Source organism: Hippoglossus stenolepis, chromosome 7 (assembly GCF_022539355.2).
Source record: "Hippoglossus stenolepis isolate QCI-W04-F060 chromosome 7, HSTE1.2, whole genome shotgun sequence".
Classification (NCBI taxonomy): Eukaryota; Metazoa; Chordata; class Actinopteri; order Pleuronectiformes; family Pleuronectidae; genus Hippoglossus; species Hippoglossus stenolepis.
The window spans coordinates 12,803,649-12,820,424 of record NC_061489.1 but is presented as its reverse complement, the minus strand read 5'-3'; the positions used below and the strand labels follow the sequence as shown (position 1 = coordinate 12,820,424).

At 42.6% G+C, this 16,776-nt stretch overlaps 4 protein-coding genes across 4 annotated transcripts; 2 read left to right on the top strand and 2 right to left on the bottom strand.

Moving 5' to 3' along the window:
* Positions 1-2: 2 nt before the first annotated feature.
* Positions 3-1,984, bottom strand: si:ch1073-44g3.1 (uncharacterized protein LOC797133 homolog). The gene is made up of 2 exons (XM_035161403.2): positions 1,738-1,984; positions 3-1,469 (listed from the first exon to the last, which is right to left on the bottom strand). Exon 2 carries the CDS (start codon positions 1,464-1,466, stop codon positions 798-800), a length of 669 nt encoding a protein of 222 aa, XP_035017294.1. The 5' UTR covers positions 1,467-1,469; positions 1,738-1,984; the 3' UTR covers positions 3-797.
* Positions 1,985-2,278: 294 nt separating this feature from the next.
* On the bottom strand, positions 2,279-5,254 carry atp5po (ATP synthase peripheral stalk subunit OSCP). The gene is made up of 7 exons (XM_035161404.1): positions 5,145-5,254; positions 4,811-4,861; positions 4,607-4,717; positions 3,640-3,769; positions 2,920-3,032; positions 2,709-2,795; positions 2,279-2,547 (listed from the first exon to the last, which is right to left on the bottom strand). The coding sequence occupies exons 1-7, from the start codon at positions 5,169-5,171 to the stop codon at positions 2,437-2,439; spliced, it is 630 nt and encodes a 209-aa protein (XP_035017295.1). The 5' UTR covers positions 5,172-5,254; the 3' UTR covers positions 2,279-2,436.
* A 487-nt stretch (positions 5,255-5,741) lies between these two features.
* Positions 5,742-9,494, top strand: LOC118112244 (serine/threonine-protein phosphatase 2A catalytic subunit alpha isoform). The gene is made up of 7 exons (XM_035161402.2): positions 5,742-6,236; positions 6,568-6,777; positions 7,234-7,407; positions 7,508-7,597; positions 8,118-8,279; positions 8,385-8,503; positions 8,680-9,494. Exons 1-7 carry the CDS (start codon positions 6,135-6,137, stop codon positions 8,750-8,752), a joined length of 930 nt encoding a protein of 309 aa, XP_035017293.1. The 5' UTR covers positions 5,742-6,134; the 3' UTR covers positions 8,753-9,494.
* Positions 9,495-9,651: 157 nt separating this feature from the next.
* Positions 9,652-16,320, top strand: sfxn1 (sideroflexin 1). Its single transcript, XM_035161401.2, has 11 exons — positions 9,652-10,365; positions 12,109-12,278; positions 12,366-12,536; positions 12,891-12,989; positions 13,091-13,166; positions 13,482-13,567; positions 13,677-13,804; positions 13,960-14,009; positions 14,729-14,778; positions 15,851-15,898; positions 16,082-16,320. Exons 1-11 carry the CDS (start codon positions 10,300-10,302, stop codon positions 16,176-16,178), a joined length of 1,041 nt encoding a protein of 346 aa, XP_035017292.1. The 5' UTR covers positions 9,652-10,299; the 3' UTR covers positions 16,179-16,320.
* The last annotated feature ends 456 nt before the right edge of the window (positions 16,321-16,776 follow it).

Below are 16,776 nucleotides of genomic sequence, written 5' to 3'. Positions count from 1 at the left end.
TATGTGGAAAAGACCATTTTTTTTATTTTGGTTGCACATACAGCTCACTATCATTTATTACATGATCCACAAAGCTTTTTTTTTTTCTTTTACATGAAGTCATTTTTCTCCCCCTAATGAACAAGCATAACAACATACATGTAAATCTGGAAGTGCTTATCGAGTGAGTTTGAGGACGAACACAGGCAATATAATACATGATAAAAACTATATTCACAAAGTGCAGAAATAACAAATACTGCGTTCGAAGGGATATAATGCATCGAGTTTTTGCAGTTCGAGCTCATTTAAAAAAATGTTCCCAAGGTATGATAGAGGATAATATCATAAAATAAAAATCCATATTCGACAACACAGACGACAATTACACATCCACATGTTTATGCTCAGGAAAAGATTTCATCGGCTGTTTGAACAATATTGCAATTTCATTTTTATAAATGTATAAAATTCCACAAGAACTCGGCCATAGAAATGTCAAAGCAGAATAAGAACATGTCACTATTCAGAGGAACAAAATGATAGAGGGTGAAAAAAAGATCCACTCTACGGTGAGGTTTGAACCACAAACTGATAAATACGTTTTTTGACTATACTTATTGGTGTGATGCATGCATCTCTGCCCAATCGCAACAGCATACTTCTGATTCAGTCGTTTAATATGAGAAGATGAATACAATGCCAAACACTGTACAGTGAAAACTCAGTCAGAGCCATTTCTTCACGACAAAGTTACTTCCTAGAACACTTGAGAGAAATGTTTCCTCAGCGTCCTCTGGCCGGATGCACCAAAAGAACTATTCTCTGGACTCGTCCACTTTGCTACTGGGCTCACAGAGGTCTCTTTTCTCCATCATGGTGTATGGAAAAGGTGGGACATCACAGCCAGTGAAGTCCAGTTTCTTGGGAACACTGCAGTTGCTAAAGTCAAGTTTCTTGCTGCTGTCGCAACCGAACTCCAGCTTCTTGAGCCGGGCGAGACTCTTGATGCTGCCGGGGGGCCTACCGGGGCTGACCTTGTATCCTGCTGCTTTGGTGGTACCAAGGGGCCTCCCCGGGCTGGTTTTGAACCCAGCTGCCCTAGTTGTTCCGAGCGGCCGTCCAGTACTTGTACGGTAACCGGCAGACTTTGTGGTGCCTGATGGTCTCCCTCTCCGGCCTGACTTCACTATGCCCTTCTTCTTTTTGGAGCCATCGGGCCCTGCAGCCTCACTGCCACGGATTCTCGCCGCCTGAGCCTGGAAGTCGTTCTGGGCGTCTTGCATTTGGCACGCCATGGCTTTGTGCATGCCCTGTGGCAAGGGGGCGAGGCCGGCGAGAGACAGCTGCAAGCTTGGGTTTGTGGGAGAGGGGTAGAATTTGTTGGACTGCGTGCTACATAAGTCAAAGTGGCTGGCTGGGTGACAGTCCTCTGCCAGGCCACTCATGCAATAGTCACTGTTGCTGCTGGTCACTTGATGCATCATTTTCTGTTGGAGGGCAGAGACATAAACATCAGAAAGAAAGGCTTCATGTGCACGTTTACAAACACATAGGAACGATTGTAATATCTTACTTTTGATGGAGCAAAACAGGCCTTTTATCAATGCAACACAAAACATGAGAAACCTCAAAACAAAGCGAGGTGAACTTACAATTACAGTTCGCGAAAAACCAGACACATGACAAGATTAAATAGAATTACGTCCCCTCGGAAATGCTTAACTAGTCTCAGGACATACAATGAATTGTTCGTACCTCATTTGTTGGTGGATGTTGGGCAGCAAATGGTTAATGTCGACTCGTATACATTTTCCGTCTCTGACAACCACAACATGTTCGTGAGGCCGCAGCACAAACTACAGCCCGGTGTCCAGCAGCATCGTGTCGGGTCGGGAGCGCCGGTGCTGCTGCCTATTTTGCGCTCATTTAATCCTTTGAGCAGAGGTTTAGATGAGAGAGGCAGCCATTTTCGTCTGGGAAAAAAAAAATTTAATAAAACAGGATGCGCTGACCACGCATGCGCAGTGAGGATTCCAGGAAACAAGCGGATCAGTCACCCAATGTGGTTGTGCCGAATTAAGGCCGATTTAAACAAAGGCTAGATGGTAAAAATGTGGCTCTGTAGTTACAAAGTTTATGAGGTGATGGTTCTGCTGCAGCTACACAACTGCTAAACAACTGCTACACTGCCTCCAACTATTTCAACTCGAAAATAATTTGTCCACATCATTTCTCACTGTCAGGAATATGAGGTAGTGTCAAAGCAGCAACAACCAATGACAACAAAAGACTAGAATTCATTTTTTGTATTTTTTATTAACATCCATATGAACCTAAGCACAGACACTGGATTTATGGAGAAACAGCAGTGCTAGAACAGGTAGCAATATACATTTATAAGCGTTTCCTCCGTTGGTCGTCTCTGATCTTCTGCAAAACTTAAGTCCACAGGATTTAAGTTTCCCTGATGATCTTGGTCAGCTTCTGAATCTTTGTCTTGGTGGACATGTCCACGTACTTGTCTCCGATACTGACGATCATGCCACCCAGGATTGTAGGATCCGACTGTGAAGAGGTGACAACAGTTGAAATTACAGAGTTGTTAAAATGACATTGATGTTAAATCACTAAATTCGATTCAGACTAATTGGTTGAACCTTTTCTTATATCAGGATGAAGTAACACCAACTGTAAACATGGTAATGTGTAGGTTTCTGATACAGTACCTTTGTTTCCAGCTCGATGGTTTCACCCTTCTTGAGAAATCCCTTGAGAGATACTTTCAGATCAGCAAGACTCGCTTCATCCAGAGGCTGAATGGATAAATATGTATTGCATTACCAAACAATATATCAACAGTTAACAACAATGCAAATAATGATAGGGGCTGTATAGATTAGTTAGAAAAGGTACCCTGCATGTCCACCCATTTCATACCTGAGCAGTGGTAACTGAGCAGAGGACCTCTCCACGATGAGCACTCATCATTTTGCCAAACGCAGTGATGACATCACCGGTTCGAGGAAGACGACCATTGTCAGCTAAAACATCTGCACAACAAAAAGCAGGATACGTATGAGATAGATTTACCGCTGTCATGTTTTTCTTAACAACTGGCAGCCTTAAATTAAAATTATACAGTGTACAGCATATGTATAAACTTACTTACAAATAAATACTGTCTGATTTCCATTGAACTGGTCCTGCCATTTATATTATCCTCCAAAGTGTCAAATTTAGGAAAATAATCTCCAAACTACAACTTTCTAATTTTATTTATTACATTATAAAAGTTATGTTTGAGGTGAGGGAATCAAACTTTATACATTAATATAAAATTACATGTTTAAGTGTATTAAATGCTGATGTAAATCTGCTGCATCATGTAGCTTGTTGAATATCATGTTTTTACAACTCATGTTTATAAATGTAAGCGAGAAATGCTAGAAAACAATTCAAGATCCTGTAATCTAGACAGACTTAAATGAAATATATTTAAATGTCTTTTGATCTTATGTAAGAACACTACACTCATACACTACACTCAAATAAAACCTAATATGGTGTTTTGGTTATGATTAATATAATGCTACGTGAAGACAGAGGTCAAGGCATCGCAACCATGGGGCCATAATGTCCGGTTGAGTGACCACTCACTGATGAAGTTGATGGTGATGGGGGAAATGTTAGCCTTTGAAAGAAGATCAGTGAAGGTCTTCTGCTTGATGCTGCGCTTTACATGAGGATTCATTACAATACCGGAAAGTTTGGGGTCCTTGATCATGGCCTGAAAAATAAAATGACACACAGCAAAAGGTGACTTTAGTTTGTGTAGCAGAGAAAGGCAGCTTTGGTATGAAGCTGCTTTTATTTACAAAATGTGATGTAGGTCACACCATTATCCAAATAAAGTAAAAAAAAGTACAGTGGATATCATATGAAACTTCAATTGCATTACAAATAAAGGTATCCACATCATGTTGAAATTAAGTGTTGAAGATCGGGGTGGGCAAACAAAAACTATCAATTATTATAATATCATTTTTTATATATCTATATAATTTCTATGCATTGTGCACAGTGAGATGGTTGAACACATTATTGATGAATCTCAGATTTGTAAAAAGTGTTTTAATTATCTTTTCATAAAAGGAGTATAAAACCACAACCTTCCCCAGGGAACAAAAATCGGTCTTTAAAGTTAAGAGGAAATAATAATGTGACATGTATCGTTAAAATGATTGATGTCAGGTGAGATTTCTCTGAGAATTATGTGTATTTTCATGAAAAAAAAGAAAGAGGTTGATATTGATGATCAGAATAAAAATCTGGACCTTGTATATTTAAATGTGATTTCATGGGGGTGTAGATTTTTTACAGTCCCTGTATGGTAACTAACAGTTGTAGAAACCTGCAACTACCACCAGTGTGTTGCTGAGAAATAAAATGTGGCCTTAGCTCTAAGGCTTGTTTTAATTTATATAAAAAAGGGACTGTTGGCAATAACTGGAAAAAAAGGATGATCAATGTTCTAGTTTTGGCTCATATCACCCAGCCCTTGTTGTGGAAAACCCTACTTTCCTCAGTCACTCGTGTGCCCTTCAGGGTCTCATGTTTGACTTACAGACAGTGTGACCAGCTCCTTCTCCACTTGCTCCAGGTTCTTCTGCTTGCTGGCGGCTGAGAACAGAGCAGTGGCATAGCGGCCCTCCACTCCGTACACCATGATGGGAGGCTGGAAGGGAATCAAACACAGAGATGAGCCGAACTGTCACCACTAACTAACTGTAGTCTGTAGTTATGCTCCGTGCTGTGTGACGACATTTACCCTGATCAGCTTTGATACAGGTCTGGCCACAGACGAGCTGAACTGACGGGCCTGCACATGAAAAGTCACATGTTATCATCACAGAGAAAAATAAACTAGAACAGATCGACTTTCGGCACGCGCTGTACCGTCTACGTTGATGCAAGCTAGCTGGTAGGCTAACATGTTAGCAGTCATTCAAGTGCAATGTCTAGTGTGGGTTTCTTGTACACTTGGCGTTAGCTGCCGGTCGTCAGAGTGACTGTAAAACTACATACGTGTTTTTAAACGAAAGCAAATCAAACAGAAGTACTGTCGAATAATCAAAAACCACCAAAATCATTGAATGTCTTACCTGCTGTCCTAGCATGAGTGCTGCCATTTTCTCCTACAGCTGTCTAGAGTAGAACGAACCACTGCGCATGCGCATTTGACAGGAAGCCGTGTAGCTGTGGGTAATGTAGTTCTTCCTGCACAGCACCGTCTAAAAACCTCTTTTAAATCACGTCTGAAAACCCATTTCTATAGACTTGCTTACAAGTGATCTTTTCACATTTTCTTTTACTTGTTCATTTATTCTTATTGTGATATTACTGCTTTTATATGTTCAGGGAAAACATTAAACATATAAATGCAGGTCATTTGTGCATTGATTATAAACAACTATACTAATATTACTCGTGCCAGTTGTCAAAACAAATCTGTAAATCTTTTAGTAGGCTGAAAAAAAGAAATTTAGATGATATTTCTGTTGATAATTATCAGAGCATTAATGGTGAAAAATATACTCATCTAGCTTAGCTAACCTATAACGTTGTTTCTGTGACGTTACGGTGACTGTTCCCAGTCTCCTCCAACAGAGGGCAGCTCAACCAACACGTTCACTTTGAAGAGAACATTTATAAAAGAAATAAATCAAAACAGATCAGTCATTAATAAACATGTTAAAACGGGTTAAATGCCTCGAAGAGTGAACCACACTGTGTTTTAAAGGGCCCGGCCGTGTGAGCTGTTGATGATGACGTACATACGACGTGTTAGTATACTGAGACTCTTTAATACACTTTGTGACAACAAGGAGGAAACACATCATTTCTGTATCGTGGCAACTTAAACACTTCGGTCTCCATCACAGCTGCGGGGACGCAGGGCTGTTGACGCATTCGCTGGTGCGCACATACACGCACACACACACACACACGCACGCACACACATACACGCGTGCTGTGGATCTGGGAGCTGTAGCTGGGCCGACACACCGTCACCGACAGAACCAGCAGCGGGTTGCTTTTTGTCCAGAGGAACCGCACCGCTGCTCGGCTCGCTAGCTGACGGCAAACCAGGCATGGACGACAAGTCATTCACCAAGGAGTTGGACGGATGGATCGAACAGCTGAACGAGTGCAAGCAGCTCTCGGAGAACCAGGTCAAAGTCCTGTGTGAGAAGGTAAGTGGCCAGGACCTGTCTGTTAGCTGTAGCCTAGCATTAGCTGGGGGGTGATCTCAGTGGAAGTGCAGCCTGGACTAACGTCAGGCATCGGGCAGCACCATTTGGCTGCAGCTGCATGCAGTACATTGCTGAGGGAGCGAGAAGATGGAGGGGCATGACTGCATATGTTTTCCCTAGCTACGCCCACCGTTGGTGCCTCCTCGCCACAGGAGTGCACTGGCACCACCACAGCAAACTGCATTATATCCTGGATGACTGATCATTGCTCGCACACTCCCACACTGCACCATGTTGTCTGTTCATCTGCACCACCCTTCTCTTTCAAAAGGCCAAGGAGATCCTGACCAAGGAGTCCAACGTGCAGGAGGTGAGATGTCCGGTGACGGTCTGTGGAGATGTCCACGGCCAGTTCCATGACCTGATGGAGTTGTTCAAGATCGGAGGAAAGTCTCCAGACACCAACTACCTTTTCATGGGAGACTATGTTGACAGAGGCTACTACTCTGTGGAGACTGTTTCACTCCTGGTTTCTCTGAAGGTAAAAACAACAAGTTGACTCGAATGGCACCCAGTAGAGCGCATACCTCCGCCAAGGCCCAACAGTCCCCTTCTGAGGCCACATTTAAATTCACCAGATTGCTATTTGGATCTGCACCAAATTGGACAAACCCATAAATATCAGTCCACTAAACAGGTCAGATTTTTTTCATCAACATCAATGAATGACTCTCTGAGGAATATGTTGAAAAACTCCCTCTTTCACAATTTAAAGAAAGTGAAAAAAAAAAGATTCTGCCTCCTTATCCAGATCCACACCGAAATCAAAAGGGTTCTTTGGCTCACGCCCCACCTCTACTAAAATGACATGGAAATCGGTGGAGTAGTTTTTGTGTAACCCTGCGAACAAACAAACCAAAGAAAACATAACCTCCTAAAGTAATAAAAATACATTAAAGTGACAGAGTATTGTTTGTACGGGCATTTTGTTTTGCAGGTAAGGTTTCGTGAGAGAATCACAATTCTCCGAGGGAACCACGAGAGCAGACAGATCACACAAGTGTACGGCTTCTACGACGAGTGCTTGAGGAAATATGGAAATGCGAATGTTTGGAAGTACTTCACAGATCTGTTTGACTATCTGCCCCTCACTGCACTAGTAGATAACCAGGTGAGACTGTCGCACCCACAAGTGGCACCTGGGATGTACCCCATACAGTGGCCTGTGACTGTGTCATCAATGTTTTCACTCTAATCGCTTCTCCTTTAAGATTTTCTGCCTCCATGGAGGATTGTCCCCTTCGATAGACACACTTGAACACATCAGAGCACTGGATCGCTTACAGGAAGTCCCTCATGAGGTAAATTCACTCCATGTAGATTACAGATATTTCAAACTTGGAGATACCTATTTTTTAATTTCTCTGAAGACATATTTGGATATCTTAAAACATTATGATGATGATTATTATTATTTATATCATAATCTGTATAATAATCAGTAAGTTATATTATAAAGTCTGGGCTAAAGTCCTTAACTTTATTAATTTCTTAGTCAATCCACCAAATTCAGCTAAGGTCATTTGCTGTATTTGAACCAGAGACATAAAGGCTGAACCCTAAGCCACACAGCCCCTTACATTTAAATAGCCTTATAGCAAACAATGCAAAAAAAGATAAAGGGTTCGAGCTGGTCAAATGTTCACTTTCTGTTTTCTTAGTCTTCTATGACGGTATAATTAATTTCTTAGAGTTTTGAACAGGTGATCAACCAAAAATAAAAATAATCAGAATTTGTCAACTCAGTCTTTGGGAAATTGTATCGGACATTTTTCACAATTGTCTGCATGTTGAATACACTAAACAGAACTTGTGTTTCAGGGTCCCATGTGTGACTTGTTATGGTCAGACCCAGATGATCGTGGCGGTTGGGGCATCTCCCCCCGTGGTGCCGGTTACACCTTCGGGCAGGACATTTCCGAGACCTTCAACCACGCTAATGGCCTCACTTTGGTCTCACGAGCCCACCAGCTTGTGATGGAGGTACTTTAACTTTGAGTGCTGTATCTCCTGAAAATACATTCAAGACACTGAGGTTACAAATTGTGAATTTAAAGAAGTCAACATTAAAGTAATCTCTTAATCCAGGGCTATAACTGGTGCCACGACCGCAATGTAGTGACCATCTTCAGTGCACCAAACTATTGTTATCGCTGTGGAAACCAGGCGGCAATCATGGAACTTGATGACACATTGAAATACTCATTGTAAGTAAAGGATTTTCTATTATGTTGATATAAATGTGTCTATTATTACTATTTAAACATATATTAACTATTATAACTATATTATAGAGTTTTGGCAGTTCCTGTACTGTAATTATTATTGACCAAAAAAATCTAAAAAATGAGTTGAAGAATTCTACACTTTTGTTTTTCTGCAGCCTACAGTTCGACCCTGCACCACGCAGAGGAGAACCCCACGTGACGCGGCGTACCCCTGACTATTTCCTGTAAAGGTCACCGGCGAGGATAGCAACAGGCTACACAAAGGCTCGAGACAAGAAGCTTTCATTATCCCACGGACCCCCCCAAAAAAAAAAAGTGTGCCATAATCACAATGAAACAGAAACTATCACATTAACTAATGACCACCGTCCTTTCCACTTTTTCCTCTCTGTGCATGATGTTTTTATCGCTAGAAAATGATTGCTCCTCTGAACATTACCGTAACAGTACCTGCTGGTTTGTCAGGAAGACTGAATGAACTACTGCTGAGAATCGCGACTACGTGTAAGTAATCTTTGTGTTAGGGTGTAAATGATGAGCAGAGTGTGTTGCCACGTCATGGTACCGACACTGCGTCTTTCACTTGGCATGGCCTCTAATCAAAGGTTGCAGTAAATATAATGTGAACTGTTTTCTTTTTTGTAACTGGAGCGCAGCAATTTATTTTGTGAAGTGACGTGATAGGGTTGGATGTCAGGAATGAAGATGTTCTCTTTGCACTTTTGTATTTGGTTTCTATCACATGAGCGACTGCGTTCTTTTCTACCCTGTTTTAGTGTAAGTAGCTCTCTTCCTGCTCTGCTGTCTCTGATGAGAGTTCATGTATTTCATATAAGTAGTATAAGTAGTATACTGATCCTATCTGTACCAGTGTTGGTACAGATAGGATCAGTTGTACAATAGTAATAATGACAAAAACACAATGTTTTGCAGCCACAGCCACACAAAATAAAGACTGAAGTTGCTTGGACACTTGGAGGATTTCTGTTAGATTCGGTTGGTGACATGATTTCCTACAGCGCTCGGCAGCCACCACTAGATGGAATCAGACACCAAAAACAGCAGATGATCAGCTCAGATAAGAGAATCGCACTGATTGCAGGATTAGTGTGAGTGTGCAGGTAAATTGGGTAAATTTATTGATCATATTATTTATTGTTTTTGTATTTGTGTTGCAGGGATTTGGTTGATCATGATTTTGAGTGTCCAGACCGCTGGTTGGCATTATGTCACTATAAGAAAGCCTAGAGTTATTTTGCTTCTTAATTTTGTAATATTTTCTTCAATGTTTATTATTCTATGTATGTATTTATTGACATAATCCTAAATACTGTTTGATTCTTTTTTAATTTTAAAGAATACTTGCTTATTTCACCAAGGCATTACAATGTTACTTTTAAACGTTGTGCACAAAGTCTTGCGTGTGTGTGTGTGTGTGTGTGTGTGGAAATGCTGCAAAGTTTTACGCGTGAATAATGATATTACTGCCTGTGAATCAACGTGGCGGCAATGTGAGCGCGTCAACGGAAATGTGGTGCTCTGAAAATAAAAGCCTCATCTGAAGGAACGAAGAGAAACGAAGCCTCGTCTGTCTCCCCACGTGTTCGCGTTCGCTTTTGTAGAATAGACGAAATCGACGCGTGCACAGATCTCGTTCTTCCGCAGACTCCACGTGCAATGCGGTGGTTTTTGCAGCGCGCTCTTTGGACTTTTACTTTCTCGGCGAGGTTCCTGACACTGGGGGTTGTGCCTCGGTGATGTGCTGACGCTGCTGCATGCAAATTTCGCTGGCTGCAGCCTTTCAGGGACACCTCTTGCGGACCGCCGGAGCCCACAGTGCAGTAAGTAACCCGTCTGTACGCTTTTTAAAAAAAAACGAATCCACCGAGTCGTCGATGCTTTTATGGAACAACAGACGAGGCTGCACCTGTGCGCCAGACGAGCGAAGCAGAGATCGGATGCGGTTATGCCGCTCGCTTGGATGTGTGGATGTGGCAGCAGGCTGATACTAGTTGAATCTGGGGCGCACACAGCTGGCCACATATCGGTTCGGGATTAATTAGCCGTGTCAATATGATTGATCATTTATACATTTTTTTTTATTATTGGTGGATAAATGTATTTTTCGTTTTAATCGGTTGATCCATGTGCAGGGACATCTCCAGTCCCAGTCCAGATTCGACTGGTCTACGTCGGGTTGGAACAATTGGCCGCATCCAGTCGCTGAGCATGTTTACTCTGCGACCGACCACACACACACACACACACACACAGCAGCTTTCTCACACTATACCATATGAATGAATGAAGGTTAATATCCCTCTGATCGGACTCATTGATTCATGTGTTGCCCTTGTTGTTGATGTGTTGTTGGTGATCTCAGGTTAATGTGTAGCCACGCAGGCTGCCTTTGGCTGGCTGAGTGTGAGGGCAGAAGCAGCAGAGATCAGAGGCCGTTTGGATCAAAGTACATTGATCACCTTCACTATTAGTCATTGAGCGTTATTGTTAATATTCAATTGATTATATGGCCTCGGTCAGTGTTCTGCAGCCTCGTGCACTGATTCATTGGCTAACCTCGGAGTCTGGGGGGGGGGTTGTTGCCGTCTCGTGAGAACCCCATGAAGTTTAATTCAATTTAAAGAGACATCACACACACACACACACACAGCACACACCAGACTTTTCTGTTTTGCTGTCAATCCAGCAGCCATCTTTGGTGCAATTTCAGGTGGAGTTTCATCATGCAGCTGCAGACACTTGCACAGACGCGCTCTATTTCTCTGACTCCCCGTCCTCTCCCCACTGGATGCATGGAACAAATGGTTAAAAACCAGATCAGACTGGGTTACAGTGACCCCACACACATGCACACACACACTGGGAGAGGAATGAGCATGGTGCAGGCACATCCACAAAGATCATGTTTTGCACAGTGCAGTGTTCATTCATTGCAGACCAGTCATTTCAGGTTGCAGATTGTAGATTCATAAAAACTTAAAGTTTAAAATTCAAATTCTCACCAGCGGTGGAGATAATAAACCCCAAATGTTGCATAACCCACTGTTTGAACTCAGTGTCTCCTTCACAACATACATGCAAAAAGGGGCTTTGTCACTTTCTGTTTGCTGCCTTTCAGCCACAGTTTGGGGGGGTTGGTGTATGCCTATAATGGGGCCTTGCAATTTAGAGCTTCAAAACCCTTGTGTCAGGTCAGCCATCACCATAGCAACATTATGCTGAACTAGAAACATGAAATCCAGAAAGCAGTGTTTCTTTTTCACCAGCCTTCCTCCACTGACTTGTGTCTGCAAAAATCAAACAAGGGCGGAAGGGGCTGTGCACTCCTGTGGTGAAGCTGAACTCAGCCTGACACCGTGCAGTTATGAAACGCAGTATTCCTTGATGTTCTGTTGTTGATTTATCAAAATGGAGAAAGTGTGTTTTTATTCAGCGTGTTTGTCTGAGATTCTGCTTCCCATGTCACTGGAAAATCATTGAACCATAAAGCCTCATCCATACATACTATATCCCGTTCACTGACGGCAACCTGATCATTATTATCATTATTATTCTTTCCCCAGATAAATATGGCAGCAGAGCTTTCCACCTCCATAAACATCAAGGAGCCCCGGTGGGACCAGAGCACATTTGTGGGTCGGGCTAAACATTTCTTCACTGTCACAGACCCCAGGAACATCCTCCTCTCCAATGAACAACTAGCACACTCGCACAAAATCATCACCGACTACAGGTAAACCACAGAGTCAGTCTCAATTCACCACTATCCTGTAAGTCACTGCTGTTATTAGACGAACGATGCTCCTCTACCCTCTCTCAGGCAGGGTGTAGTGTCTCCGGGGCTGACCGAGGATGAACTGTGGAGAGCCAAGTATGTTTTCGACTCGGCATTTCACCCCGACACCGGGGAGAAGATGATCCTGATTGGCCGCATGTCAGCACAGGTTCCCATGAACATGACGATCACTGGATGCATGATGACATTTTACAAGTGAGAACTTGTTTTTGCTGTTAACAGTCAGACTGTAAACTCTTTACATTATACACATTACAATCAATATTCCTACTACGAATACATCTATTACTATCACTAATAGGACCTTTGGCAAGACATCTTAATATATATCTTAAATAATTTAATTCAATCTATTAATACTTTGGCTGACATTATTCCTACTTTTGTATGCATCACTGTAGGGGATATCTGACAAGGAAGATATTAGTTCATGTTTTCCAATAAAGTCTATTTCATACTTTCTAATGGAAAATTCAGATGCCACATGGTTTTCCTGCTGCACCTTCACACTGTCCTGGATTACGACTCCACTGTTTGTTTTTCTCGCAGAACCACTCCAGCTGTGCTGCTCTGGCAGTGGATCAATCAGTCTTTTAATGCAATAGTCAATTATACGAACAGGAGCGGCGATGCTCCAATCACAGTCAGGTAGGAGGCAGCTATTCCTGGCTCATATTAACCCTTCAGTTCAACGGTTTCTGTGTGGACAGTTTTTTGTGTGACGTGACCGGTGACTCTTCTGTTTGCAGTCAGCTTGGCACAGCTTATGTGTCTGCCACCACAGGGGCAGTTGCCACCGCTCTAGGACTAAATGCACTAACAAAGGTATCGGTTCATCTAACCCCATTCCACGTCTCATTTTAATGTATTGACCTCAGCTGCACGCTAATGCACAAACAGTCTCTTTGTCATAGAAAAGCCACATTATGTACAGGGTCATGCTCTGTAACCAGCAAACTGTCATGGCCGCTTTTAGTCACTTTGTGCTGTACATCTGACAGAAAGGCCTTTACGTGAAACATGTGGAATTTAACCTCCAGTAACCTTAGACTTGTTCTGGTCTGAAAGGTGAAATTGGAGGAAACGGCATGACCAGGATTTTCATCTCTACCCTACTGTTTTTACTCCTCCTCTCTCCAGCATATCTCACCTCTGATTGGACGGTTTGTTCCATTCGCTGCTGTAGCCGCTGCTAACTGTATCAACATCCCGCTGATGAGACAAAGGTAAAGGAGGACGCGCACTCTGCAAAGCACAGCAGTGTTGTTTTTACAGAGGTAATAAAAGGTGCATTAGACTCCTCTGATTTTTGTTTACTTCTCTCCTCGTCTTCAGAGAACTCAAGCACGGCATTCCCATAACAGACGAGAATGACAACAGGCTAGGAGAGTCCACGAAAGCTGCACAGCAGGCCATCTCTCAGGTTGTGGTCTCCAGAATCCTCATGGCTTCTCCAGGAATGGGTATGAACACCTCTCAGGCACCTAACGGGAGCTTTGTTAACGCCACTCTGGCGGCTGACGGCATCATTTACTCAAAACCCAAAATCGTGCAAAAACCATCAACTTTACAAATTGACTTTGAATTGAATATGCAGTAATAATCTCTGTCTTTTCAGCCATTCCTCCATTTTTAATGAACCATTTGGAGAAGAAGGCCTTTCTGAAGGTGGGTGTATATCTGAATTAGCTGCTTCCCTTTAAAACACATCGCACAGAGGAATGTGTTTGCTGCAGTATCTCCTCAAATTCCTGAATTACAGTTCCACTCACTAGAGCACATATCTCCGCCAAGGCCCAACACACTAAACAGGTTTCTAACCCTATTTATTACCTTACCGCAGCTGAAACAAGCCTCCACTCCTATGAAAACACATTCAAATCCACTTAATCCAGTTCTTTATTTGGATCGGCACACACTCATGGATACCACCCCCTTAAATACATCTGAATTCACAGATAAATCTCTGCGAAATCAACGAACATGTTGAAAAAAGCCCCAATCTCACAACGTTGAAGAAAGTGAAGGAAAAAAAATTCTTTATCCAGATCCGCACGAAAATTTAGTGGCATCATCTTTGGCCCATGTCCCATCCTTCCACCAAGTTTCATGGAAAGTCGTTTTTTGTGTAATCTTACTCACAGACAAACCAACAAACCAACATTTTCAAAGCATAACCTGCTTGGTGGACATTATAATTTAAATAACAAAAGTTTAGGTTTAATGGTGGGAACCTGATGTTCCACACTGGCTCTGCCACTTGTCTCCTCTTAGTAATCACACATCAGAGGAATAAAAAGCACCGGGGACGTGAGGCCACTCTGGTTTGGGAATTCACAGCTGCTTTTGTGCCTCACATTCGTTTTTTTTCTGCCTGGTCTTTTCAGAAGTTCCCATGGATGAGTGCACCCATTCAAGTCGGCCTGGTGGGATTCTGGTGAGTCGACAGAGATGGTCCACCCGATGAACCGCTGTGTCAAATTCCTTTGAAATTTCAACCTAATTTTTTTCCCCCCCAACGATGATATGAAACCGGTGGGGAATCCCAAGATTTCTATCACCGAACATCTTTGTCAGGTGTCTCTAGAGGAACGTTTATTTTGAACGCTAGATGATATCAGCTCTCTCAGCCTGTCTCACTGAGTTTAGACGTCTAATCTGTGGATCAGTAATTAAGTTGTGTTAACAGCAGACTGGTGGAGCTTTTCAATTGAGTTTCAGCGATTTAAAGGAACATGCCACAGATCCTGTCCTACGTTTTCTGAAGAATTTTACCTTTATCCCCGCACGTATCGCTGTGTGCAGTCCAGATGTGATCTGATTGGGGTGTGAACAAACAGATCCCAGTGCATCTCTGGTGCGTTCACACTTGTACTGACATCAGTGATCTGATCACCAGAGACGCATGTTAATCTCATGTCTGAACACGGCCACTCTTTGTCTCTGCAGCTCCTCTTCGCCTCCAGTGACCCCGAGTTCAGATAATTAAAATCACATGGAACATTCTTTCAGTTCTGCTTCACTGAGCTGACAGTTATGTGAGCAGCACTTCCTGCAAAAAGTGTGCCCAGTAGCATAGCTCGACGTGCACAACGCAACACAGCAGTTCTGTAACTAATTACGATTTGATTCATATACAGATTTAGATTAATGAAGTAAATCAAACTTTGTAATTGGGCTCAAACTACCAATCATTGTCATAGCTGTATGGAGGAATCTGCTGATTGTGTTGAGCATCTTTTCTACTGGTGAAGAAACCCACTAACATCTGGCTTTTATCTACAATGTGAATGGATACAGTCAACATTTTTTTACAGTGGCGTAAAACAGGGGGAAGCAGCAAATCCTCACATTTAAATTGAAAGATTACTCATTTGATTTTCAAATAGTTTCTGACTGACCTTTGATTGATAAATCAACGAAGATTTTACTGTAACCACACTATTGAACTGACCCTCACTCTGGCTCATTGGGTGTGTTTTAACCAAGTTTTACTTCTGTTTTTTCAGCCTGGTGTTTGCCACTCCACTCTGCTGTGCGTTGTTCCCCCAGAAGAGGTGAGTAAAACTTACAGTCAGACATTTGCACCGAGATAACAGGAACCAGGCACGTGACCTCTCTCTAGATTAATAGTTGCAGCGTTTGCAGGATTCTTTTCCTGCCTGAACTGTTGCACAACCCACCCACAGTGTTCATGTCTGACCCAGTAACTCCTGCCTTTCTCCCGTTCCACGATCCAGCTCCATGTCGGTCAGCCGCCTGGAGCCCGAGCTGCAGGAGAAGATCCGGGCCAGCCACCCGGGCGTGGAGAGGGTCTACTTCAACAAAGGTCTATGAGTGTGCGGCCCACTCAACCAAACACTGCCATAGCACAGCTGCAGGCTTGGTCCTCGCCTCTCTGCCAGCCCTCCTCATTCAGTGTGCCAAAGTTCAGTTTGTGTCTCCTCATTTCCACCACTCAGATGGATATTTCTGAGGACTCCCTCTCTCGGTCAGTCACTTTGTAACGATCTCCTGTCAGTGTGATTTTTATTGTAAACGCTAGAGAAGATCTTCTCCAACTGGGGCCAGAAGAAAAGTATAATGTGTTTCAAGACAGGTTTATATGATAGTTTTAAGTGGACTTTTTATTTCAGTGCATTATTTTTTTTTTTAAGTCGGTCACTTGTTGATCGTATGTTGCCACCAAATCACTTTCATTCTCTCCTACCTAAGGTTGGCAGGCGGTTTATTTCTTACCTGCGTCACAGTTGATCATAAACAGACCGGAACATTTAAGTCGTCTGCAGTTCATGCATTTGCCAAATGAGTTCTTTGATTTTTAAAACAAATCTCTGTCAACGATTACAACCTCTGTGTCATGACAGTGTGATTTCAAAGAATGAAGTTCACTGTAACTCACTTTAATTCACCTCATTTTGCCAAATGAGTGACG

What these genes read in the sequence shown, in the direction of transcription:
- si:ch1073-44g3.1 (XM_035161403.2), bottom strand. Translation starts at nt 1,466, where the DNA reads ATGATGCATCAAGTGACCAGCAGCAACAGTGACTATTGCATGAGTGGC.
- atp5po (XM_035161404.1), bottom strand. Translation starts at nt 5,171, where the DNA reads ATGGCAGCACTCATGCTAGGACAGCAG. An exon ending in CACTCATGCTAGGACAGCAG is followed by an intron (nt 4,862 to 5,144) that starts GTAAGACATTCA and finishes TTTCATGTGCAG; the next exon opens with GCCCGTCAGTTCAGCTCGTC. An exon ending in CTGTATCAAAGCTGATCAGG is followed by an intron (nt 4,718 to 4,810) that starts GTAAATGTCGTC and finishes ATTCCCTTCCAG; the next exon opens with CCTCCCATCATGGTGTACGG.
- LOC118112244 (XM_035161402.2), top strand. Translation starts at nt 6,135, where the DNA reads ATGGACGACAAGTCATTCACCAAGGAGTTGGACGGATGGATCGAACAG. An exon ending in CACTCCTGGTTTCTCTGAAG is followed by an intron (nt 6,778 to 7,233) that starts GTAAAAACAACA and finishes TTTGTTTTGCAG; the next exon opens with GTAAGGTTTCGTGAGAGAAT. An exon ending in CCCACCAGCTTGTGATGGAG is followed by an intron (nt 8,280 to 8,384) that starts GTACTTTAACTT and finishes CTCTTAATCCAG; the next exon opens with GGCTATAACTGGTGCCACGA.
- sfxn1 (XM_035161401.2), top strand. Translation starts at nt 10,300, where the DNA reads ATGCAAATTTCGCTGGCTGCAGCCTTTCAGGGACACCTCTTGCGGACC. An exon ending in AAAATCATCACCGACTACAG is followed by an intron (nt 12,279 to 12,365) that starts GTAAACCACAGA and finishes ACCCTCTCTCAG; the next exon opens with GCAGGGTGTAGTGTCTCCGG. An exon ending in TGCATGATGACATTTTACAA is followed by an intron (nt 12,537 to 12,890) that starts GTGAGAACTTGT and finishes TTTTTCTCGCAG; the next exon opens with AACCACTCCAGCTGTGCTGC.